At 55.0% G+C, this 23,974-nt stretch overlaps 1 protein-coding gene across 2 annotated transcripts; it reads left to right on the top strand.

Annotated features, from left to right (window-relative positions):
- Nucleotides 1-93: 93 nt before the first annotated feature.
- Nucleotides 94-10,933, top strand: SPATA20 (spermatogenesis associated 20). Of its 2 annotated transcripts, none has more exons than XM_064395765.1 (16): nucleotides 94-215; nucleotides 1,155-1,292; nucleotides 1,376-1,440; nucleotides 1,813-1,967; nucleotides 2,190-2,333; nucleotides 2,581-2,782; nucleotides 2,881-3,011; nucleotides 3,105-3,209; nucleotides 3,713-3,787; nucleotides 3,997-4,209; nucleotides 4,364-4,556; nucleotides 5,284-5,452; nucleotides 5,866-6,074; nucleotides 6,185-6,384; nucleotides 6,497-6,577; nucleotides 10,225-10,933. In XM_064395765.1, exons 1-16 carry the CDS (start codon nucleotides 184-186, stop codon nucleotides 10,393-10,395), a joined length of 2,283 nt encoding a protein of 760 aa, XP_064251835.1. In that variant the 5' UTR covers nucleotides 94-183; the 3' UTR covers nucleotides 10,396-10,933. The 2 variants fall into 2 exon arrangements, with proteins under 2 accessions (XP_064251835.1, XP_064251836.1); XM_064395766.1 differs by having other exon boundaries at nucleotides 122-215; nucleotides 1,100-1,292.
- The last annotated feature ends 13,041 nt before the right edge of the window (nucleotides 10,934-23,974 follow it).

The following is a 23,974-nucleotide window of genomic DNA, read 5'->3' as shown; positions in this document are numbered from 1 at the left end:
CGACTGTAAACCGCGCTGAGCGACCACAGGGGCGGTAACGGCGGCGGGAGCGGCAGCGGGAGGGGCGGGATCGCAGTGAGGGCGAGGCCGCCCTCAGGGGCCGGGCGGGCCGGTGGCGGAGGCGGGCGCTGGCAGCGGGGCGCGGCCCGGCCGGTGGCGGGGCGGGGCCCGGGAGCAGCCGCCATGTTGGCGGCGCCGCTGCGCTGCGCCCGCAGGTACCGGAGGGGCCGGGGGGCGGGCTCGGCGCTGGGGACGGCGGTGCCGCCTGCCCCGCCATCGCCGCTGCGCCGTCAGCACCGCTGCGCCGTCAGCACCGCGTCCGGCGCCGCGCCGCCCATCCTCCCCGCGCCTCTGCTGTGCCCCCCGAATCCTCCTGCAACGCCCTGTGCCCCTCCTGTGTTTCCTCTAGATTCTCCCGGCACCTTGCTGAGTCCCTCATATAGCCTGTTCGCACTTCTGCCTTCCCCGACATGCTTCCCATATCCCTTCTCATCCCCCTGTATCCTGCCTAAATCCTCCTCTCTACCGCAGCTCCTGCACCACGTTGCATGCTCTGTACTGCCGTTCTGCACCCCTTTCCCACCGCCTGCATCCCAGCCCTGCATCCCTTCTGCATCCTCATACCCAAACCCCGCATCTCCCAGCAGCAGAGGGGTCTCCCCGGCGCTCTCCTGCCCCTCACTCCACTCAGCATAAAGAACCTGTGCCGCATCCCCCGTGCACATCCACCCCACGCGAGGGGATTTTCCTCCCTGAGGACATGCGGGTCAAGTCCCGCAGATGCTGCTCTTGCACTTACAGCTGTTCAGCGTGCCCCCAAAGTGTGCTGGCGGGGGCAACTCTGGGAATGGCCTTCACCCCACCATGGGTGGGGTGTGCCAAACTGGAGAACAGCCTCCTCTGAGCCTCCAGTGAGTGGGAAGGACCTGTAATGTCCCAGGAGGGATTGGGGTGGGCTGAGCCCCAGCAGAGCTACCTGGGGCTGAGACTGTTCCCCTCGGCATGGGGAGTGAATATTGGGGAGCAGCACCCTGTCCTGGGGCACGGCAGGACCCGGGGTGGTGGTGCTGATGCTCTGGTCTGTCGTGGCTCTGTCTAGAGGCTGAGCTTTGTTGTGGTGGGCAGGGAAGCCCTGAGCCTGTTTGGTGTCGCAGGCACACACTTCTGACGGGGATGGCAGCCATGGCCACGCAGGGGACACCCGGCCCCCCCAGCCGCCCTCGTCACACCAACCGCCTGATCAACGAAAAGTCCCCGTACCTCCTGCAGCACGCCCACAACCCCGTGGATTGGTAAGAGCCATGGGGAGCCTTTCCCCTTCCTCTCCCTCTCCTTGTGCCCATGGGGCTGAGGGACTCCTGTCTTCCCCCCACAGGTACCCTTGGGGTCAGGAAGCCTTTGATAAAGCAAAGACAGAAAACAAGCTGATATTCCTGTCAGGTAACCAGAAACAAAGGCATATTTCACGTCTCCATGTGTTGGTCAGTAGATGCTCAGATAAGCTGAGCTGCATCCTGAGCTGGTGTGTGATTGTACATGTAGGTATGGATGACCACCAAGCAAGAGAGCAGCGTGTGCTGGAGTAGCTCTCTCTGAAAATGGGCTATATGCAGGGCCAGAGTCCTCGGCCAGCTTTTAGGATCAAGAGCTGGAGAGTTCAGGAGACTTTTCTCCTCCATCTCTTGTCCAGGGAGGCAGTAGCTCTTGCCCATAGCAAGGGTCCCCATCATGTGTTCTCTGAGTGTTCTCCCCATCGCGTGTTTCCTGCTTCCCGCAAAGGACCATTCCTCACCCATCTGAGCTTGTTTGCAGTTGGCTACTCCACCTGCCACTGGTGCCATGTCATGGAGGAGGAGTCCTTCAAGAACCAGGAGATTGGGGAGATCATGAACGAGCACTTTGTGTGCATCAAAGTGGATCGTGAAGAGCGGCCAGATGTGGACAAAGTGTACATGACCTTTGTGCAGGTTAGCGAGGCACGGGCAGAAGGCTGTGACTGGTTCTCTCAGGGTGTTGTTCATTGCCATGTTCCTCAGGCAAGCAGAACCAGTACGTTGGGTGGTCTGGATGGGTCTCAAAGGTGGTCAGAAGCGCACATCTCTCTTGGAGTGAGGCTCTTGGATGTGCTGGAAGGGCACAGAGCAGGTGCCTTTTGTGTGACCTCGGTGCACATGCCTTTTGTCTTTCAGGCCACCAGTGGTGGAGGTGGTTGGCCCATGAGTGTCTGGCTGACCCCAGACCTCAAACCCTTTGCTGGGGGGACGTATTTCCCTCCTGAGGATGGAGTGCATCGTGTTGGTTTTCGGACTGTGCTGCTCCGGATCGCAGAGCAGGTGTGGGGCAGGGGTGGAGTAGCAGACAGCACTGAACCAAAGGGAGCACAGGGAAATGGTCTGGGCTTGAAGGGTAACTGAGTTAGGAGATTCAGTTGTGAGGAAGAGTAGCCCAGAGAACCATCCAGAGCTTTGGCTTGGTTTAGAAGTGGGCTTGAGCTGATTTGGGGAGCGTGATTGAGAACTGGAGGTGTGGTTTGGACTGCTGCAAGGCAAGAAGAACGCTCTTTTTCCTCTTGCGTTTTAGTGGAAGGAGAACAAAGATGCCCTGTTGGAGAGCAGCCACAGGATTCTGGAAGCATTGCGACACACATCAGAGATCTGTGTTCAGGGCCAGGAGTCACCCCCGCCAGCCAAAGAGGTGATGGACATCTGTTTCCAGCAGCTCTCCAGATCCTATGAAGAGGAGTACGGTGGATTTTCCAAATCCCCCAAGTTCCCCACCCCAGGTCAGTCTGGTCTCTTCTGCTGAGTCCTGCAGTGGGGCAGACAGCAGTGTGGGGGCAGAGCCCACCCTACAGCCTCCCGTTACCTCCCTGTGTTTCAGTGAATTTGAATTTCCTGTTCACGTACTGGGCCCTGCACCAAACAACTCCAGAAGGTGCCCGGGCACTGCAGATGGCTCTGCACACCCTCAAGATGATGGCCCATGGGGGCATCCATGACCACATTGGTCAGGTAGGAGTAAATCTTTGGAGGTAAGCCCCTGTCATGGCCAGGAGGTGTGAGGTGGAGATGTGAGGTAGAGACGTCTTCACATGGTCTCTGCAGGGGTTTCACCGCTACTCCACGGACCAGCGCTGGCATGTACCTCACTTTGAGAAGATGCTCTATGACCAGGGGCAGCTGGCAGCCATGTACACCAAAGCCTTCCAGGTACAGCTTTGGCATCCCTCTGTGTGGGTCCTACTCCTGCAGGCTGCGAGGACTGGCCTGATTTGGGGAGCAGCTTCAAAGCCTGTCCCCCAAGATATTCCCGATCCCATGGGCATGGAGCAATCCAGTGCTACCCTTCATCTCTTGTTGTTTATCCAGAAGTGCTGTACAAACCCATGACAGTGTAGCCCCAGGGCTTTGAGCAGAATGGGGGAGGAAACAGGCTTTGGGCTGGTCTTTGCAAGTCAGCAGACAATGCTGCTGCCTCTGACCTCGGTGTGACTCCAGCATTACTCTCCACTGCCCTTTGTAGATATGCAGTACTCTCTGATAGCAGATTTTTGTTGAAGGTCTTACTCTGAATCCATCCCTCATTTAAAATCATTGGGCTTTCAAATGCTCCTTTGCCAACTCTTCAAATTGAAATCTCTCACCATATTTTGCTGTGTCTCTTGCCCTCTCCCACCCATGTACCACTGATGTCCACCCTGTGTCTCCCACAGATCTCTGGAGATGAGTTCTTTGCTGATGTTGTCCGAGACATTCTACTCTACGTCTCGCGTGACCTGAGTGACCAGGTAGGCTCTTCCCTGAGCTGAGCCAAAGGGAGCCAGTTACCCTACCCTGGGATGTGGCTTGGAGCTGTTTTTCCCTCCCTTCTGTCCCAGCTGAACTCAGTCTGGAGCACTGCTGAGGCTCATTAGCCAGACTGCCAGCCCTGCAGTGATGGGGAGCTGGCTGAGTGCTGTCCTGGAGCTGGAGGATCTCTCTGTTGTGCTTTTCCCAGGCAGGAGGTTTCTATAGTGCAGAAGATGCAGATTCCTACCCAACCAGCACATCTAGAGAGAAGCGAGAAGGAGCTTTCTGTGTGTGGGCAGCTGAGGAGCTCCGGGCTCTCCTCCCTGACCCTGTCAAGGGGGCCACAGAGGGGACAACCTTGGGAGATGTCTTCATGCACCACTATGGAGTGGAAGAGGCTGGCAACGTGGACCCCATGAAGGTGAGGGAGAGCAAAGGCTTGCCTAGTGTCAGGAGCACTGATGAGGAACCTGCACCCATAGGCATGGAGGGATGGCAGAGCAGCCCCAAAACACTGAGTGCAACACCTCCCAAGTGTGATGGCACTCCTAGAAAGTGTCTCCCTCTCCCTTCAGGACCCCCATCAGGAGCTGAAGGGAAAGAACGTCCTCATTGTGCGCGGCTCCCCGGAGCTGACAGCAGCCCGGTTCGGGCTGGAGCCAGGCCAGCTGAGTGCCCTGCTGCAGGAGTGCCAGCAGAGACTGTCCTCAGCCCGGGCACAGCGGCCACGGCCACACCTGGACACCAAGATGCTGGCAGCGTGGAATGGTGAGAGGTGGCTCTGCTCTGAGGACACGTGCCTTGGCTGGACCCCTGCCAGGGCATGGTAGCAACAGGTCTTGCTGGGACTGAGAGGCTCCCACAGAGGCACTGGGTAGGCTGTGATCAGGACCTGTGATCAGGGGCTGTGTGGAAGCAGCCCCCCCACCTGCAAGCCTTGGGATACTGCTCTGGTTTTATTTCCTACCCCAGCTGCCAGCAGAGAGCAGCAAAACTCTTCCCCTGGATCAATCCAGCTCCTCTGGCTGGGCTGTGGGGAAGGGGCCTGAGCTGGGGACCTAGGACCCTCGTGGGCACAGAGCCCATCCCTGCTGCTGCATGGGTGAGGGAACACAGCACTGTGTCTGGTTGGGGGTCCTGCCTCAGGGGATCACTGCAGGACCCCCAGCTCTGTTCCCAGCAGTAAATTCCTGAGTGTTTGGGTCTGGAGCTGGCATGGGCTGGAGTTATTCTGCAAACTGGAATAGGCTTGAGCCCCGTATCTGCCCACAAGTGAGGGCTCAGCTCTTGCTGGCTTTACAGTACTCTGCTCGTATCTTTGGTGACAGTGAGTGACTTCATTAGTGATTGGAACTGAGCAGAAGAGCTAAGACCTGACCTGCAGGCATCAGGGAGGAAGAGCTTTACATTGAGCCTCCTCCAGAAGACTGACAGTGACCCTCTCACCAGTTCTGTGTGCCCCCCCTGACCTGTCCTGCTGTCTCTGCCTCTGCAGGGCTGATGATCTCAGGCTTTGCCCAGGCTGGGGCTACCCTGGCCGAGCAGGGATATGTGAGCAGGGCTGCACAGGCAGCTGCCTTCCTGAGGACACACCTTTTTGACCCTGACAGCGGGAGGCTGCTGCGGAGCTGCTACCGGGGCGAGCACAACTCAGTGGAGCAGAGGTGAGTATCAGAGTGCACAGACTTGACTGGCCACCTGCAGGTGCTGCCCAGAGCCCCAGCAGTGCCTGTCCTCTCTTCCAGGCAGGACTGAACTGGGAGGGAGGGAGGCTGCTTGTTTTGTATAGAGCTCTGGTGCAGTTTAGGAAGGATTAGTGTCCCTCAGCCAGTGAGGAAGAATTGAAGTCAAAACCTTTCCTGTTCCTCATCTTTCATGCTGGCAAGTGTATTCCCCTACCTTCTTCTCCTGTGCAGAACCCTGGGGCTGAGTTGTGTGATGGCCACAGCCATTGCTTTGCTTGGTGGCATCTCCGTGGGTATCAGAGACCAGTAAGCAGAGCTTTGCTGGGTTGGAGAACATTTCTAACCTGCTCAGTTTAGAGATTCTGATTTTCGTTCCCTTTCTGCCACTGCAGCACTGTGCCCATCCAGGGCTTCCTGGAGGACTATGTCTTTGTCATCCAGGCACTCTTTGACCTATATGAAGCGTCACTGGAGCAGGACTGGCTGGAATGGGCCCTTCATCTCCAGCACATGCAAGACAAGCTCTTCTGGGACCCTAAAGGCTTTGCTTATTTCTCCACTGAGGCCAGCGATCCCTCCCTGCTGCTGCGTCTCAAGGATGGTGAGCTCTGGGACCCAGCAGTGTGTTCCATGGAGTGTGGTGTGGGAGGATGGGGCTGGTGGCAGATGGTGCTGAGGCACTGGGCTGATGGCAGATGTTGTCCTTTGCAGACCAGGATGGAGCAGAGCCCACCCCCAACTCTGTTGCTGTCACAAACCTGCTCCGAGCAGCTTGTTACTCCGGTCACACGGACTGGGTGGACAAAGCCAGCAAGATCCTGGCTGCCTTCTCAGAGAGGCTGCAGAAGATCCCAATAACCCTCCCAGAGATGGTCCGGGCCAACGCTGTCTTCCATCACACCCTCAAACAGGTAAAGGCTCATTGTCCCTGCAGGGCCTGCTGTAGGAGTGGGGCTGGCAATGGCATGGGTGTGGTCACAGCTCTGTTTTCTCCCTCCTGCCACCCACCCTCCCCCTGGACAGGTCGTCATCTGTGGGGACCCCCAAGGAGAAGACACCAAAGAGATGCTGCAGTGCATCCGCTCTGTCTTCAGCCCAAACAAGGTAGAGGTGCTCCCTGCCTGCCAGCCCTTCCCTGGTCTCTGCTGACTGCACTGCTGGTGTTTCATCCTTTCTCTCAGTGCAGCTGTTGCACCCATCCTCCTCTGTTCTGCCTCTTATCTGGGAAGCATCCTGTCCTTTTCATTTCTAAGCACAGCCACAGGGCCACGGCTGAGCCCTGCACCCTTCTCCCTGCACAGAGCATGAGCAGCCCAGCCCAGAAGTGGCTGCAGGAGTGCTTGTTATTGCTGCTGGCTGTTTACACTGCTCTCAGTGTAAAGCCCAGTCCTTTCCCAAGGGGAAACCTTTCATTCTGGTGTGAATGTGTCATACCTGGTGTGGATGTGTCATGTCCTGTGCAGACCCAGTTAGTATCTGGGTCACCTGCTGCCTGGAGACACCCTCGCATCCTTGGAAGGGATGAGGCAGTGCCTCACTCCAATTCTGGGTACCACCAGCTGGGAGAGGCTGCATTTTCCCAAAGCTGTTCTCCATTCAGCAGCTGTTGCTGTGTGTTGGGGTTCCTGCCTGGCTCTGCTTGTCCTCATCCCTGCTTTGAGATGTATCAGTGCATCCCACAGAGGGGCTGGAGTTGTTGGCTGCATCTGGAGCTGCCAGGGAAGGGCAGCACAGCAACTGGTGCCCATCAGCTTTGGTGGGCAGTGTCCCTGCCTTGGGAATGCTGGCTTTGACCTCAGCAAAGCTGTGGAGCTGAGGGAAATAGGACTGGGCTGCGAGTGAGGGGGTTTGGTGTTTGGATTGGATTCATCCCTGGCCGTTGGGTCCTGGTGCCAGGGACTGGCATGTTCAATCTCAGTGTCTGGGGAGCTGAGGCCAAAGCACCAGTTTGCCTCTGTGACCCCAGCTAGGATGAACTGGGGAGGGCTGAGCCATCAGCACAGAATCCTCTGCTCTGTATTCTCGTTAGCTCAGCCCACAGGGGTGTCATCCCTGACCTGGCCTGTGTGCCCAGCGATGTTTAATGTCACCGTTGGAGGAGGAGGGACTCATTCCAGGGCCACGAGTGGGGCACACAGCTCTCTGTCCTTCCTCTGCCATCACCCATCCAGCAGCACTCTTGTTCCATGCAGGTCCCTGTTTTGTGTGCGAGGCCTGTATTCCCACACTCATCCTCTGTCCTTTGAAGGATTACCCTGGGTGACCCAGTTTGCAGGAGCCCAGCACCACTGTTAATAACCCTCTGCCCACAGCTGTTCAGCCCCTGGTCCACTGAGCCCACACTGGCAGTTTTGGGCTCTTGAGCAGAACAAATAGCACAGCCATGTCCTCTTCTTCCCTGAGCCATGTCCTCTTCTTCCCTGCAGTCTGCCTCCCTCCTGCAAAGCTGGTAACCAGCCTGGCTGGTGAGGATGTTCCTTTTCCATCAGAGGATCTTTCCCCTCCAAACTTTTGCATTCCTTGGGGAAGGGAGAAGATGAGGGCTGGGTATTCTGGATGGTATTTCCATGGGGTCATGCCTGCCAGGGCTGCTTGCAGGGGACCTATGCTTTGAGGGGCATGTGAGAGGCTGCAGCTGGAAGCTGGCAGCAGGCAGGGTGGGAGTCTAGCTCTGTTTGCTCCTTGTGTGTTCCTCATGTTGTGATGATGGGATGGAGCCAAAGCTGTTCCAGCTTGGGTTTGTTTCCTGGAAGAAGAATTGTGGCAGGAGGGAAAAGCTTTCCCCAGAGGGAAAAGTGGGCACGTATCTCCCCTTCCCCAAGTGTGAGTGTGCAGGAGTGGTAGGAGCATGATCTCTGGCAGTAGCAGTGGCTCCTCCCCTTGCAGAGGTGATGGGATCCCACTTCCCAGAGAGTTGCACTACCTTTGGGAGCAGCTCACTGCCTCCCAATAGCTGCCCCTCTCTCCATGCTGCATCACGCAGACATGAGCATGCTCCTGTTCCCATCTGCCTCCATCCTCCTCCAGCTGCTCCTCAGATCTCATTCCCTGCCTCGGGAAGCTGCCCTCAGCAGAGCAGCCCTGGGTCACCTGCTCCAGGGACATGGCTGATTTGGGAATTGCCAAGGAGTTGGGGGAGCATCCCTGTGTCCCCTGTGTCCCCTGTGTCCCCTCTCCCTTTGTGCCAGCAGGGCGCTGAGGGCCAGACTTGTGTGCAGGAACACAATTAATTAGGTTGTCCCAGTAATTAATTCCTTACAAACCTGACCCTGAAATCCTTGCTGTAACAAGATGCTAATGATAAAATTGCACTGAGGTTGTGATTCTGAATGGACCCTGGGTCTGGAGTAGCCCTTTGCTGCAGGCAGCTCTTTGGGGATGCAGGCAGGGGTGATGCTGATAGCTGTTCCTGTGGGTGTCCTGGTGCTGGGAGCAGTGAGGGTTGGTTCTGTTGGTTCTGGATCCCAGCTGCTGGTATAGACCCCTGCCCTGTTAATGGTCTTTAGGGTAATTAGGAAGGATCCCATTATCTCCTCAGCTGCAGAATACTCTCCTGCCACTCGCCTTTATCCTGGCCCTGTGAGAGGACCTTGGGGAGCTTGTGAGAAAAATGAATAATGAATTTCAGATTGGACATGAATTGGTAATTAATCACTCCTGGAATTAATTCCAGACAAAGGCAAATGGGGAGGAGACTGAGGGGAGCAGGAGGCAGGCAGGGAGACAGGCTGAGCCAGAGCTGGGTCAGGCAGATGATGTGGGATAGGACAGGACTGCAGCAGCCACTATCCAGGGCAGGCACTTGGGCATGTGGTGCCCCCCTGGGAACACAAGGGTGTGGGGAGCCCCCCCTGCCAGGCACGAGTGAGGCTGTGTGGGTGTCTCTGTGTGTCAGTGCTGGGTCTTCTGCTGGCTCTGGTGTAGAGGATGCTGCATGCCAGGTGAGCAGTGCCATAGTGGGAGATGTGTGTGCTGTGGGAGGCAGCATTTGGTGTCAGCATCCCTTGGTGGCATTGCCGTGAGTAGTAGGGACATGTTGCAAGTGTGTCCATGCTCAGCAGACACATGCAGGGCTTGGATTGGGGCAGGCAAGGGAGGGCTGTGTGCTCCAGCAGCAGGATGTTCCCTCTGTGCCTTGGGAAGGGACAGCCTTTTGCTCACTCTTTGCATCTGCCTCAGCATGAGGCTTGCTGCCAGCTCCTGGCCTTTCTCCTGATTAGCCTGTAAGCCCTGAGGCTTTAACAAACATTTTCCCTTTCAGAAAAGCTAATTATCCTGGCAGCCCAGTCATCACCTCTGGCTGATGCTGCTGTGTCAAGTGGGAGAGCCCCTGACCCACTGCTCATTGCTGCCTGGGTTTTTCTGGGGGGCGTGGGTAGGGCAGGAGGAACTGGGCTGCAGGTTGGATGGGGCAGTGCTGCAGCTGTTTCTGGGACTGTTCTTTGGCTGGGGAGGTGTCCCCAAGGAGCTGGCTGGGCTGGGATGTGCTGGTCCCTATGCTTCATCCTGGCTGCCGAGTGTCCGGTGTGGTTAAGGGAGGCAAAGCTGCCACCTCTCCATCGTGCTGCTTCCTGCACTGGCATTACGGGGATGTGACCACTGTGGGACCCTGGCAGAGGGCTGGAGTGGATCCCTCCAGCTCCCCATTTTGGGAGAGTGTGTGTGGGGACACTGCCAGCCCTCAGCATGTCCGTGGGGCAGGAAGGACCAGCTGGCTGTGCTCTGGCTCTCACAGCTCCTTCTCTGGGCAGGTGCTGATGGTCGCAGACAGAGACAGCGCCGGGTTCCTCTACCGCCAGCTGCCTTTCCTTGCATCCCTGGAGAGGAAGGATGGGAAAGCCACTGCCTACATCTGCAGCAACTTCACCTGCTCGCTGCCTGTCACCTCTGCTCATGAGCTGCGTGGGATGCTCAGCCCATGAGCCTCTCAGTCCTGCTGCCTGTGGGAAGGGAAGAGTGGGACAGGCTGGTGTGGGGACATGGGAGAACCCCATAACAGACACAACTTGAGCACTATCCCCGATGTTCCTAGCAGTGCAGGGGGCTGTGCCCTTCCCCACCTGCAGTGGGTCGGGGTCTGCTTGCACTGTGGCTTCAGCAGTGTCTCAGCACAACTGACTGTGATCCTGGGTCCTGGTTTTGGTATGTCCAGGAGACACCCATGGAGGAGCATCTCCTGCCCCTGTGTGCATGCTTGCTTCTCACCTCTTGTTGCTGAGGAAAAAGAAACCAAATTAAATATAAAGCCCAGTGTGAATGGAGGAGTCAGATGGGAGAACTGTTAGGGTTCCTATAGCAACCCAGGGTAACACTGTCAAAAGCACCTGGCTGACTTGGGAGTGAAGCACTCTTAAAAGTATTGCTGGCTACAACAGCTGGTATTTTTCCTTTACAGAGGACATTGTAACATACATTAACTTAATATATAGTGCATGAATAAAACCTGCTGATTACCACTGATGTAAAGCTTATCCTCTCTTTTCTCCCCTCCTTCCCTTCTTGTCCTCCCTGCTTCCAAATGGGTGAGTACCAGGTTTTCAGCATCCCTCTGACAGCCTGGGCTCCCCCAGGACAGTACCTCACATCCCAGCTGGCTGGGTGCTGTCATCTGGCAGCAAAATGGTACTGCCCACTGGCTTTCTAGTGGGTTGTGCCAGGATTTGGGAGTAACCAGCCAGGAGAAATGCCTTTGAAGTCAAATCGGAATTTTGCACTTCATCTGAGTGGAGGGGTTTTGTTTTCTCTCCTCTCTTGGTTTTAAAAGCCTGAAGTGTTTCTGGAAATCCAGCTGAAAATTGCTGGTTTGGCAGATGTCCGCCTACTTTCTTCTGGGTTTTTTTGCCATCTTTTTTTTTTTTTTTTTTTTTTTTAAGCTTGGCATCTCTGCTGTGGGGATTGATTTGACACCCATCCTCAGAAATGCTCAGAGTGAGCTGGTTTGTGTTTGCTGGGAGAGCATCCTCGGAGAGCAGGCCTGGTGCTGAGTGCCTGTGGGGAAGCCCATAGAGATGCCACAGTGGCACGGGGCTGGGTGACATTTTGGTGCCCACCAGCCCCTTGTGGCAGACACAGGGTGCTTTCCTCCCATACTGCTTGTTGGTGTCTCTGTGAGCAGCCCCCAGGCAGAGCTATGCTGTGAACCTCTGTCAGGATGAATTGGCTTCACCTCTCAGTAAAACAAAACAAAACAAAACAAAAAAGAATGAGAAGTTCTTTGTGATGAGTAACTGTTGTTGTGGCACCTCTGTCCTCCCAGTGCCTTTGCCTTGCTGCTGTCCCTGGGTGCTGGTGGCCATGTCCTCTGCTTTCCACACTCTGCCTGTCCCTGGAGCCACCCCTGGGCTTTATGGCCTTAGCAGGGGGTGGCTTTGCTTGAGTTCTAGTGCAGGATCCCTCTTGGAGCCCTTGTGCCCCTTGCCCAGGCTCGGTGCTGGGGCACCCAGGGGTGCTGCTCCTCATTAGAGGCTGCAGTGGTTAAACCCTCCCAGTGGTGCTTCCTGTCCTTTCCTGCCACCAGCCTTCTGATCCCATGGCAAATGCTGTTTTGCTGCAGGGGTTGTTTGCTGGGGCAGTTACAGGAGGCAGGACTGGTGTGTGCTGCCCAGCCCACCCAGGCCCTCAGGAGGATGATGGAGTGGGATCTCCGGGCTCAGGGGTCCTGTGCCACTTCCCAGTGTCTGTTTTCCTGATCCCTTCCCACATTCCCTTTGGTGGCAGATGCAGAGGCTTTCTCCACCACTGCAGAGGCTCAGGGTGGCTGGAGGCAGCATCCTGTGCTCCCCCGCTCCTCTCCAGCTGCAGAGCTGTCAAAAAAGCTCTCCAAAAACACGTCAGATAACTGATGTGCTGCTTTTTCCCCACAAACACTTGGGTTTGCCATCAGGCTGCTGCAGATGGCACAGGGGGACTTCCTCCATCCCAGGGCTCTGGGCTCACGTGGGAGCCCCAGCAGAGAGAAACAGGTTTTCCCTTGGCATCTTTTTTGTATAAACACCTGCTTTAACATTTCAAACTTACATTAGGGGATGTGCAGGGCGCCCCACTGCTCAGAGCACCAGGGCAGATGGGAGGCCTGACACCCACAATGTCCCTTTGGGGGGTCCAGGACACATGGGGTGAGGGGGAGGCAGCATAAGCAGCCACTCTTGCTGCACTAATGAGGCTTTCCCTCTAATTAATATTCCCTGGAAAAACCAGCACTAGTTCTGGATCTCTCAGCTGTTATCTCCTGTGGCATTGAAGTGACATCAGTGGGAGATGGGCTTTGAAAGCTGTTTGTTGTGGGGGATGTTGCCTCTGTGGGAGAAAGGGAATGGAGAAGGGTGACCTAAGCCTGGATCCTGCTCCAGTGTCAACCCCCCCATCCAAAATGTATGTGGGGTGCAATTTGCAGTGCCTTTGAGAAGGTGCATTGGGCAAAATAATGAGGTTTCTTAGGCTGAGCACGTGGTTAATTCATACGTGAACACCCACGTCTGGCACAGCTGAGCACCCCACTGCCACACACCTCGGTGGCCAGACAGCACCTGAGCTCTGATCTGCTTATGCCTGAGTGGATGATTAGCTGCTGCCCGAGGGTTATTTTGGGCATGAACAGGCAGGTTTTGGTGGCTGGGGGCTGCTGCAGGAGGGGGTTTGGAAGTGCTGCTCGCTGGTTGCTCTGAAAGTGATTGAAAGGCTTCATAATGCCCCAAAATATCAGGGGAACCTATGACAGGCAGGTGCAGGGGGGCAGGAGCTGTGGGGCTGATATGAGGAGTCCCTCCAAAGCCAATCCTCTACTGTTGAGCCCAGTTACTCCAGTATTCATCCAGAGAGAATTTGCAGCCAGCAAGCTGCCATGGTGAATCCCCTGAGTTCCAGCCTCCTCTCCTGGGTAATTTGGGGTGCTTGCTGCAGTCCCCTTGCAGCAGGATGTGGGTGGGGGTGCGTGTTGGGTTGCACCAACCCTGCTCTGGCATCCCATGGAGCATCTGCAGGCAGTGGAGAGAGCTGGGGGCTCAGCAGCTCCTGCTGCCCTTCCCTGCCTCAGCATTTGCCTTGCACAGATGTTCACACCATCCAGCTCAGAGTAATTCCAACGTTCCTGACAAGTGAATTTTGGGGACTGTCATCCCCATGTAATGCTCAGCTGCTCTGAGCAGGCTCTGCACCCACAGGCCAATGCTTAGAATCAGTTTCCCACTTGGAAAGCTCCCATTCCTGCCTGGCAGCTGCAGCAAGCCCACCCATTTCTCAAGGGACTGCCAACCTTGGCCACATCTGGGAAGCAGGGAGGGGTGGAGGGGGATGGCTGAAGGCCTTGTGCCATAGCAGGAGGCAATCAGCACCAATTATGGGTTATGCAATGGACACTTGGCCATTGCAGGCCAGGGCAGGGGTGTATGTGGCCATTAATCCTCCTTTATTATAGTTTTGGTGTTTACTGACTGTGGTAACTGTTGCATTAAATCAAAATTAAACGTTTATTTTGGAGGCTTTACGAAAGGGCAGAGGAGGATGTCCAGGGTTGAGGGTGAGGTTTGTGGGAGGGGGTTTTGGGGGTGAGCAAAGGAATCAGAAGTGCAGTGGAGGGATGGCCTTGCCATCAGCATGGGGATATCCCCAGGTGCTGTGCCAGGCTGTCAGTGCAGGTGAGGTGACAGTGGCATCTCCACTGCCTTCGGCGCTTTGTGAGCTGCTAAATTAGAGGCAGGAGATGCTGAGGGCTCCCAGGGAGCCTGGGCTGCTGATCAAAGGGGAGCAGGCTCTGCTTTCCATCGGGTTTTATCCAAGACTCCAGGAGCGCTGAGGCTGCGCCTCTCCCCATGGCCGGGTGGAATTTGGAGTTAACTCCTTGTGTGCTGCAGCCTGGCAGGAGCGAGTAGTAATATTTTATGGTATCACCTGAGACTAAAACCCTCAGGAATTCTAAGGCTTGGGGAAATCCAGAGCTGGAAGGCAATGCGTGGATTTTGGGGCCAAATCTCCTGCTGGAACAGCAGCTCCCCAGCCATAGTTTCTGGCTGCAGCATGGATGTCCTGAGACAACTTCCCTCGTGCCTCTGGGCTGATGCCTGCTGGCTTTTTTGGGGTTTTTACCCACGGAGGAGAAACCTGAATGTCTCTGTGTGACCCAGCACTCTCCTGCCCGTCCCTGAATCTGGGACAGGCAGAGCCGGGCTCGCCGCAATTATCCGTGGATTAACGGCAGCTAATTTAGTTTGAGTCACAGAAGCTAAACTGGATCGATAAGGGGTGAAGAGTACAGAGGAGGGATCGATAGGCGTGCAGAAATCGGGCTGCACACCCCTGTGGGATGGCGCTTTTGGGGCTGCCTGAGCGCTGTGGGGCTGGGAGGGTGTAAGAGCCGTAATGAGAGATGCGGGACTCCAGGCGGCTCTTCCAAAATGCAGTTTATCACATGCAAGAGGTTACAGCAGTCCAGGGTCATGGGCGACAGAGCCTGTGCCTAGAGCTGTCAGCTGCAGCTGCAGGCAGGCCTGGAGACCCTTAGTTTAGGTTACAAATACATTATATACTTTTCTTTGCTGAGCATCTTAATACAGTAGAACCAATCTATACCTTAACTTTTCTCTATAGCCTATCATAACTACTACAATTACCATATTCATGTCACTATTCTCCAATCACTAAATGTTAGTACATTATAGTTTAAGCTAGAAGGTGTTTTTCAGTTTTCTTGCAGTGGAAAATTCTGAGACCTTTTTTCTACTTGCAACATTTGCTGACTTGTTTGCCTGTGCTATCTTTCTGCTTGGTAAAAACATCTTCTTGTTTGAGGTGGGTTTATCCTTTGTTCTAAGTCATAAAAACCCCCTTCTAACTCACATACCCTTTGCCTCCTTGGTTATCCAGTAAGACTGGCTCAGCAATTGTTTTCTTCTGTATCAAAACTTGCTTCCATCTCTATTCCTTCCTCAGCTTCTACATTCAGAAATCTTTCTGCTAAGCATCTGTGAGACTTTCTTGTCAAACTTTCATCCTTCCCAACAGGAGGGAGTGGGGGGACATGGGGACGGGTGGCAGGCGGTGCCGGGGCCATGCAGCCCAGCAGGGCAGAGCTGCCACTCAGCACAAGGATTCCATGGGGTTTGTGCAGCTCAGGGATTGTGACAGGGTGAGCTGCGGGATGCGGGATCTGTCACGGGTGTGACAGCCGGCCCCGCTCTCCTGGGACATCACTGCTTTGATGGTCACAATTTGGATACCAGCTGGCTGCAGGGTGTGCCCCCAGCAGGAATCCTCACGGCGGGATGGACACTGGGCATGTCCCAGTGAGCTCTGGGGTTTCTGCGCTCCCGAGGCCACCAGGGAGGGTTGGTCTGTCCCCTGTGCTGCCTCCTGGCCTGGCAGCAGGGCACGAGGCAGGGTCCCTTTTCACAGCTGGCAGCCCATGAGTATTTATGTCAGCCTATTAAAAATGGTCACTGCATCCCAGATTAGTCACGGGGCCCTGGAGAGAGCAGGGTGCTGGGTGCAGGGGCACTGATGTCACCCTGACTGTGTGGCCAGTGACAGTGGCGTGGCCTCTCAGCTGGGCTGGGATGGAGCAAGGGATCCCTGTCCCTCTGGGGCTGCACGAGCAGCTCTCAGCCCTTGCCTTTGGACCTGACCCTGCTCTCTCGTGCAACCCTCTCGTCCCTCCTGGGAGCCTGCTCAGGGTGCTGACAGCACCCAGATTTCTACCCCTCTTGGCTCCTCTTCCTCACCATCTTGTGCTTTAAAACTCATCATTTAGTGGCTCTGAATGAGGTCTCCATCAATGCTGAGGGCTGTGGGAGCTGCTACCCCCACCACGTGCTGGGGGTGTGCTGCCTCTGGGATGCAGCCAGAAGGCCAGAACAGGTGAGTATACCTCCCAGAATAGAAAGAAAATCCATGTTTTGGTGAACAAATAGAAATTAAAAGGGAAAAAAAAAGATGGAGATAAAGTTATTTCCCATCTCCTAAGGGTTTGGTAGGGATAATAAAGAGAAGAATCTAATTTAGAAGGAGTCTACAAAGACAGAAGTGCTGGAGGGGTCTTGGCTGCCGTGTGAAGCTGCAGCCTGAGCATCAGTGGAGCAAACCCATGGGGATGGGATGTGCCCTGGCAAGGTGTCCCCACAGTGTTTGGAAACCCTTTAGCCCATGGGCAGGCTCGGTCAGGGGCTAAACTCTGGCAGGGGGAGGGTTCTTGCTCTGCTTTCTGTGGCCAGTGCTGGCGAGGAGCTCAGGGAGAGCCAGCCTGGGGGGCAGGATGAGGAGGAGGAGGAGAGCCCTGTGCTGGGAGCAGGCAGGCAGAGGCAGTGAGGCAGAGCAAAAGGAGACAAGAGGCAAAATTAGGGGACAATTAGGCTGGAAAGACACCCCAGGGAGGGAAAGCACTGAGCGTGGCTGGGTTAACCCAGGCCAGTGCAGGGCAGAGGTTCAGTGTCACTGTCCCTGTGACTGCAGTGCTTTGGCAGAGCCCCCACAGGGCAGTGGGGTGGAGGGGACAGCAAGGGCCTGGTGTCCTTTGTGGCTTGCAGATCTGAGAATCACAGGCAAAAAACCCCTCGAGGAGGGTGCTGCTCTCTCTCCATGCCATCTCTCCTGTCTGCCACGCTGCTCTGGGCTCCCCCATCACATGCTAGTGAAGGTCCTGGATACTGCCACTAATGAGGGGCTTTGATCACCCCCACAGACCCTTCCCGTGTTTCTGGGTGAGATCCTTGTGGCACTGATGCAGTCCCTAAATCCCTTCTATCTCCCAGGACAGCCAAGGGGGAGGGCTGCAGGGCAGTGGGGGTCCTGCTGCCCCCCCAGAGGAGTGCAGCACCCAGGCTCCTCCTGAACCCCATCTCCATGGCAACACGGTGGGATGCTTCTGCTGGGTACTCTGACAAGGCCACCAAAGGGGAATCCCAGCAGGAATCCTGGGAACTGTGGCAGGGTCAGGGAGAAAATGCTGGTCTGGGTTGGGAGCATGCCTGTCTGCCCTGGGGATGTTGCTCAGAGGCTCTGCTTGCTCCCAGCAGCAGCCACTTAAAACTCAGTCCATGCAGCCTCTCCAGTGATGACGAGCATCTCCCAGAACAAATAATTGCAGAATTAACCCCAAAGGCCTTTCAGCCCCTAATTTTCCATCCCTGACCATGTCCTTAGCTTGGGATAGAAAATCCCAGCATTTCTGTAGCACAGCACCAGTGCAGCCTTTGGCCCATGATACATATTTTCCCTTAACACCTGCCTTTCCTTTTTACTGTAGTTTTTATTACCAGGCACATTCAGATTTAAGGAAACATAGCTGAGGCACAGGGGCCTCAGGAGTTCTTGTGGTGCATTGGCAGGGGGAAGTCTGGGGCTGTTTCCGGTGGATGCATGAGCTGGTTAGCAGAGAAATGGGATCCATCCTGCTTCCCTGAGGGTCTCCCTCAGGATGTCTTAGGGCAAAAATCAGCCCTGCAGAGGAAACACGTTGCTGTGTTGTTGCTTGCTGGCTGGGATGGAGGTGTCTTGAGGGGGCTGTCCTCCTCTCAAAGTTGTCCCCCTTGTTCCCCCAGGCTGTGCACTGGGGAGCTCAGGCTGTTCCCCTTCATTTGTTGTCATTTATCTATAATTTAGAGTGGGATTTAGTTATATTCTAATTGAGTTTCATGTGTCACAGCGTGTCTCAAACAGAAAATAAAATATTTAACAACCTCCACTGGTAATAAAGATTCACATTTGCCTCATTCTGGTTCACGGTACATGAATATTCTGCACTGCACTCCGCAGGTATTAACTTCATTCAGATTTCTCCCAGGTTATGCAATATAACAGTAATGACAGATAGAAGCCAGAGCTTAAAAAATTATAATCAAAACCAACAACAACAAACCAGTTTGATGTCATTAACTCCCCTCTGTTGGTTAGGGGAGCATTAGTATGTTCCCTTTCATTGCTGGCTCCTCTGTGCGTGCAATGCTCTGTGTCTGCTCACACTATTATACAGGAACTGGGGCAGGAGAAGGGCAGGGGCAGCTCCAGGGCTGGGAGAGATCTGCTCCTGGAGGGACTGAAATGAAGCCAGGATTGTGTCTGCACTGTGCTGCTGCTTGAGTGGGGATGGGGACTAAAGCATCACTGGTCCGTGCTGGGGCCAGGTCAGGGCTGTCACAGCTGGACACTCAGGTGGTGAAATGGGTCAGGCCCATGGTGGGGGGATGCCCTGGGTGATTTTTGGGTGGTAGCTGATCCCCATGGGGGTGAGCTCTGTCTAAGCAAAGAGGACCTGGGTGCTGTGGGAAGGTAAACCTTGGGGAAGGTCTTGGGACTTGCTGAGGTGACTGAGTGCTGTAGCCAGGTCTGGTGTGTGGGGGCTTGCCCAGGGCTGTGCTGGGGAGGTGAAGCCACAAGGGACACAGTCGTGTCCAGGCTTTCCACTGCAACAGCTCTCAGGAGGCAGGGACAGGCTTTGGTCCTGCTGATGTCCTGTGCTGTGCTGTGGGGCTGCTGGCGTTTGGGGTGGGACACCTGCTAGACTCTGCCCCATCCCTGGGTGCTGTGAAGGCTTGGGCTGTTCCTTGGAGAGCTCCCCTGGGAAAGGCTGGGGCTGTGATGCCCTGGGATCTTCAAACCCACTCATTACCCCAAGAAAAGGGAAGGTGCAGGGACAAACTGCTCTGGTAGCAGCATGCAGGGCATGAGCAGTGCCGTGGGGCTGGTGCTGGACTGCCCTGGTGGTGTGGAGCTTCCCTTGTGTCCCCTGCACCCCACAGGGCAGCTGGATCCCCACCAGCTCTGCCCTGCAGCTGACAGCCCTGCCCCACCAGACCGAGCACCTTCTGCCCCTGAGAATGTCATTTTGTCCCTGCTGGCTCTGTCCTCGTGGGGCCAGCCCCAAACCCAGCACTGCCCCCCAGGGTTAACCCCAGCGGCAAAGCTGCCGTGCTGCCCTGGGTTTGCTGAGGCAATGATGATTCCTGCCAGGGAGAGGCCAGCTACAACGTGAGGAGCTGGCTAAGGCACCCCGGGTGCCAGCAGCACCTCCCCAGCAGCAGGGCAAGGAGCTGGCACAGAGCAGGGACAGCACAGGGCTGCAGGGCTGGCTCACTCCCGGGGTCACCCTGCTGCTCTCCACCTCTCACAGCACATCCCCTGCACGTCCCCATGGCTTTGGGGCATTGCCTCTGCTGCCTGGGTTCCTGTGCATCCTGAAGGTGCTGTGAGCTGCTGGAAATTCAAGGTGCTCTTCTGATTATGTGCCACGAAGAAAACAGCCTTGATCTTGAACGGAGGCTAATGATGGGACCAACAGGACATTTTTGGTGACAGAAGGTCAGACCCCATCTCAATGTGTCTTTAAAAGGGAAAAATTTCAGGTTTGCCTATGAAATAGTAACTAAATGACATCACCACACACATTGCTGCTGGGGAAGTGATTTAGAGATGCCTTGCTGCATCTGCTCTCTGCTGGAAGGAGGAGGAAGATCTCCTCACCAACATTAAATTTAAATGAGCCAGTCCTCACTTCCCTGCTTCTGCAGCTCTCAGCTCCTGCAGGAGGGTGGCTGGGGTGCACAGGCTTCAGTGGGGGTTCAACGTGCCAGATCTCCATGACTGGCTTTCTAAGGGTGTCAGAATCAGAGTTCTCTACCCAGGAGGGTTCCCTGGGTCTGTATGGACCCATTGCAGGGTGGGATTTGGTCTCCACTTGCCCCAGCATTTTGTTCAGCCCCTTGTCCCAGCAGAGCCACCCGTGCCCATCTCCCACAGGAGGGTGATGCCAAGGACCCCAATGTCCCCACGGGTGGCACAGAGAAGTCCAAGTGCCTTTGGTGATGTAGAAGTTGTTTTAGGGTGAAGTGAGGCCAGGATGACCCCACCCCAGCACCTTGCAGTACCCCCACACCCCAACGTGGGCACCTGTGTCCTCAGCCCCTCAGGTGCACTGCCCCCCATCAGCCACCCCCTCTGCAAGCTGCTGGCAGGCTTTGTCATGTTCCACATTATTTTTAATTATATTTTCTTTTAAAGGGCTATTAATTACAAAGATTTCCCACAGAGGCCTCATATGAAAAAAAAAAGTATCAGAAGAAAAGGAGTAAAAATCCCCTGCTTTTCACATCAAGAGTTCTTACAGGTAAACTGGAATATGAATAAAATTGACAGGGGCCAAGCAGTGAAGGAGCAAAGTTTGGGGTGTGTAAGGGCCAGTGGCACTCGGGGTGCCAAGATCATTTGTGGGTACAGAGCCCCCTTCCTGGAGGAAAGACCTGCCATCCCAGCCACGCCAGATGTTCCAGCCTGCAGCTGCCAGCCTGGGGCAGCACCCACTGGGATGAGATGTGCAGAGGGGTGCAGGGCACCAGCTCCTGCTCATGACCCAGCACCCTGCTGGCTTGGCCCTAGGGACAGGTTTCCCTGTCCCAGCTATTCTCTGCTCCTCAGAGAAAGGGAGACATTTGTCCCATGTCAGCTGGTCACTGCTATCAGTGCCACATGTTCATTTAATATTAATTTATTTTAAAGCCATTTGGGTCATTTTCTCCCCGGCTGGAGATGGAAGCTGCTGTGTTAGGACTGGGGAAGAGGCGTGGAGGGTGCCTGACCTGCCATCCAGAGCTGGGAGTCAGGGGACAGAGCTGGCCTCCTTGGGGAGGGATGTGACCCCCTTCCCACAGCAGCACAGCCCTTGCACGGGGGTTTAATGATTTTAACCTACCTGAGGTGGGGCTGATGCCTTGGAGTGGCTACCTAGAACAAGATAAGGAGAATAAGAGCAGGTATTTAATAAAAGCCTTCAGTAGGGAGCAAGGCAGGAGCTGGGTGAGGCTCCATGTCCAGGGGGAGAGCAAGGCAGAGCCTCTCCAGGGCACTGGAACAGGGACCTGCCTTGATCTTTGCTGGATTCAGCAGAGTTTCTTTTCCTGCTGGAGGGAGGAAGCCGTGGTAAATGTGAGAGGATATTTAACAGGGACAATATCCAGTGTAGTGCTGTGTCCTTGTGAGCTGTCTGGGAGGGGGGCTGGTCTGGTTTTGTGCCTTGTGATGGTCAGAGCCAGGATGTAGCCACTAAAACACCCAATCTGCCCAGACAGAAAAGCCTTGAAAGGGTACTTCCCTCTCCTCTTCGTGTTTTCCACAGGTAATAGAGGTTGTGAAGGGAAATGTAAATTTTTTTAAAGATGGTGAGGGCAGAGAGATTTTTATTATAAATTATGTTCTGAGCCCCAGAGCTGAAACTGGGCTCAGGTCAGCTCCTTGCTCTCTCAGGAGAACGAACCACATCGGTGCCACAGCCTCAAGTGGCTCAGCCCTCGTGTACAAAGCAGTTCCCAAAACTCAGGCCGTGCTCAGGCATGGATTGACTGTGTGCCAGGAAGTCAAGGTGCAAACATTGATCACGTAGGAGAGTGCTGGTCATCTGCCAACAATAAACATTCCCCAGCCTGAATTATGAATTCCTTCATGCACACCCAGTGGATTGCACTGATCACGGGCGTCCCCTTGAACTGTGGTGGTGCTTTCTGCTATAGTGATATTCCCTCTAACCACTTGTCTGGCTCTTCACTTAATAAAGATTGAGAGGGACAATAAACACATTCATTACAGAGGAAAAAAAAAAAAAAGAAAGATGAAGTCATGCTTATGGCCTCTAGCAGTTGGTTTCATTAAGTTTCTCCCAAACATCCTGTGGTGGTTCCTGGTGCCAGCCCCGGGGCTTGGGGATGCAGCACCAGACTGGGAAGACCATGGCATTGATGGGATAACTGGGAAGAGCATCAAAGTGTCTGGATGATGACAGAGGGAATCAGCAAAAGGACCTCTTGGGGGAAATGAGATGTTCGGATGGGATTATGAGGAGTTAAGGTGTTGGTTTGTGCTGTTTGGAGCAGGGGGCTGGTCTGTTGCTCCTCACAGATCCTCCACTGCTGTCCACAGGGGGGAAAGTATTCTTTGGGCTGTAGGTGCTGAGTATGGGAGCATCCCAGCAGGGCTGGGGCTGGGAGGAGCAGCCGGGTCACTGGAACAGGGAGGGCAGGGAGCAGGGTGTGTGTGGGGCTGGGCTTGGTGGGTGTCCCTGCTGTAGCTGTGTCACCTCAGACAGTGTGAGTGGTGTTTCTCAGGGAGTTAACTCACTGACAGGGCAGGCAGGAGCCCCTTTGCACAGCAGGGACTCTGATCCCACAGAACTGGCTGTCACTGGTGGGATGGAGAGCAAGGGCAGAGCAGATTTGCAGCTCTCAAAGTGCTTTTCCCCAGCACTTGAGCCTGTGAGTGGTTGTGGGAGGCCTGCTCTGCCCCCAGACTGTGACATCCAAAGCAAAATGTGTGTTTTCCATCCAGTTCCAAGGCATGAGAAGAGCTTTGGACCTTGTTGTGATTAATCATTCAGCCCTGAGCTGGATCTGTATGGGTTCCATCTATAGCTCCCAGAACTGATAGAAATATTGTCCTGCCTTATTAAAATCACCCACAGCTACTGCAGCTGTGTGTCAACAGCAAAACAAATAGCGACTGGTTCCCATCGGGCTGCAGCCTCTCTGCTGAGGCTGTCTTCAATCCTCCTCCTGCCAAAGTGCTTACAGATGTAGGCTTCCCCTGCTGCAGCTCCCAGCAGCTCCTGTGTGGCTGATTCCAAATCCCATTACCATGCTGGGGCTGGAGCCATTTTTGGTGAGCATCAGCTTGGCGAAATCTCCCCCGTGACGTGAAATGTTGCTCATCATGCTTTTCCTAGAAGGACTGCTAAGGTAAAGAGTGCAGGGCTGTGCTCCCCACAAAAACCTCCTGAGCTACATGGAAGAGCAGAGCAAGGGGCTGTGCTGGAATGAAAGCAGGGCTGCTTCCTCCTCCTCCTCCTCCTCCTCCTCCTCCTCCTCGGGTGTCCCTGTCAGGGTCTGCTGAGTAATTTGGGGCTCATCACAACTGCTGTTGAGGGCATAACTGATGTTGTAGTGCACAAGTCCCCTCCCTCTTGCCCCTCCAAAACCACCATACCCCTGAAATTCCTGCCACTACTTAAGCTGTCCCTGGCTCACCCTCATCCCTTCTCTCCTGTGCTATCTTTGGTCTAATTAGAAGGCCAGGACTGTGCATGTGAGGTGACTGTGACCTCGTTAGTTCCTTATGCTGTATTGAAATTTCTACTCATTTACATCCCAAATCCCTAAATGTGCAGCTCTGGTCTCCAGGGTCACTTCTTGCTGCTTTCCATCCTTCTCATCAAGGCTCTGGGCTGGAGCTCTGTTGCCTGTCCTTGACAGATCACTCCACACTTCTGTCTGGAAGCTGAGCCCCCCTCAAACAAACCCTGTTGTCTGAGGAAGACAAATTCCTGGTGTAGCCTGGGAGCAAGGGAAGGGCTCCCTGGGGAGATGCCATGGGCTTGGGCAGTGCTGGGTGGGCAAATGAACATCCTGGCTGGGCTGTGCCAGGCTCTGGGTGCTCATCGTTCTGAGATCCACAACCAAGATCACTCTTCCCCTAGCAAGAACACCTTTTTCGTTTAGTATTAACTCATGCCAAACTCCTGTTAGGCTGGTGGTGCAG

Source organism: Passer domesticus, chromosome 20, assembly GCF_036417665.1.
Source record: "Passer domesticus isolate bPasDom1 chromosome 20, bPasDom1.hap1, whole genome shotgun sequence".
Lineage (NCBI taxonomy): Eukaryota > Metazoa > Chordata > Aves > Passeriformes > Passeridae > Passer > Passer domesticus.
The sequence above is the reverse complement of the archived record's forward strand: the minus strand, read 5'-3'. Positions and strand labels throughout refer to the sequence as shown.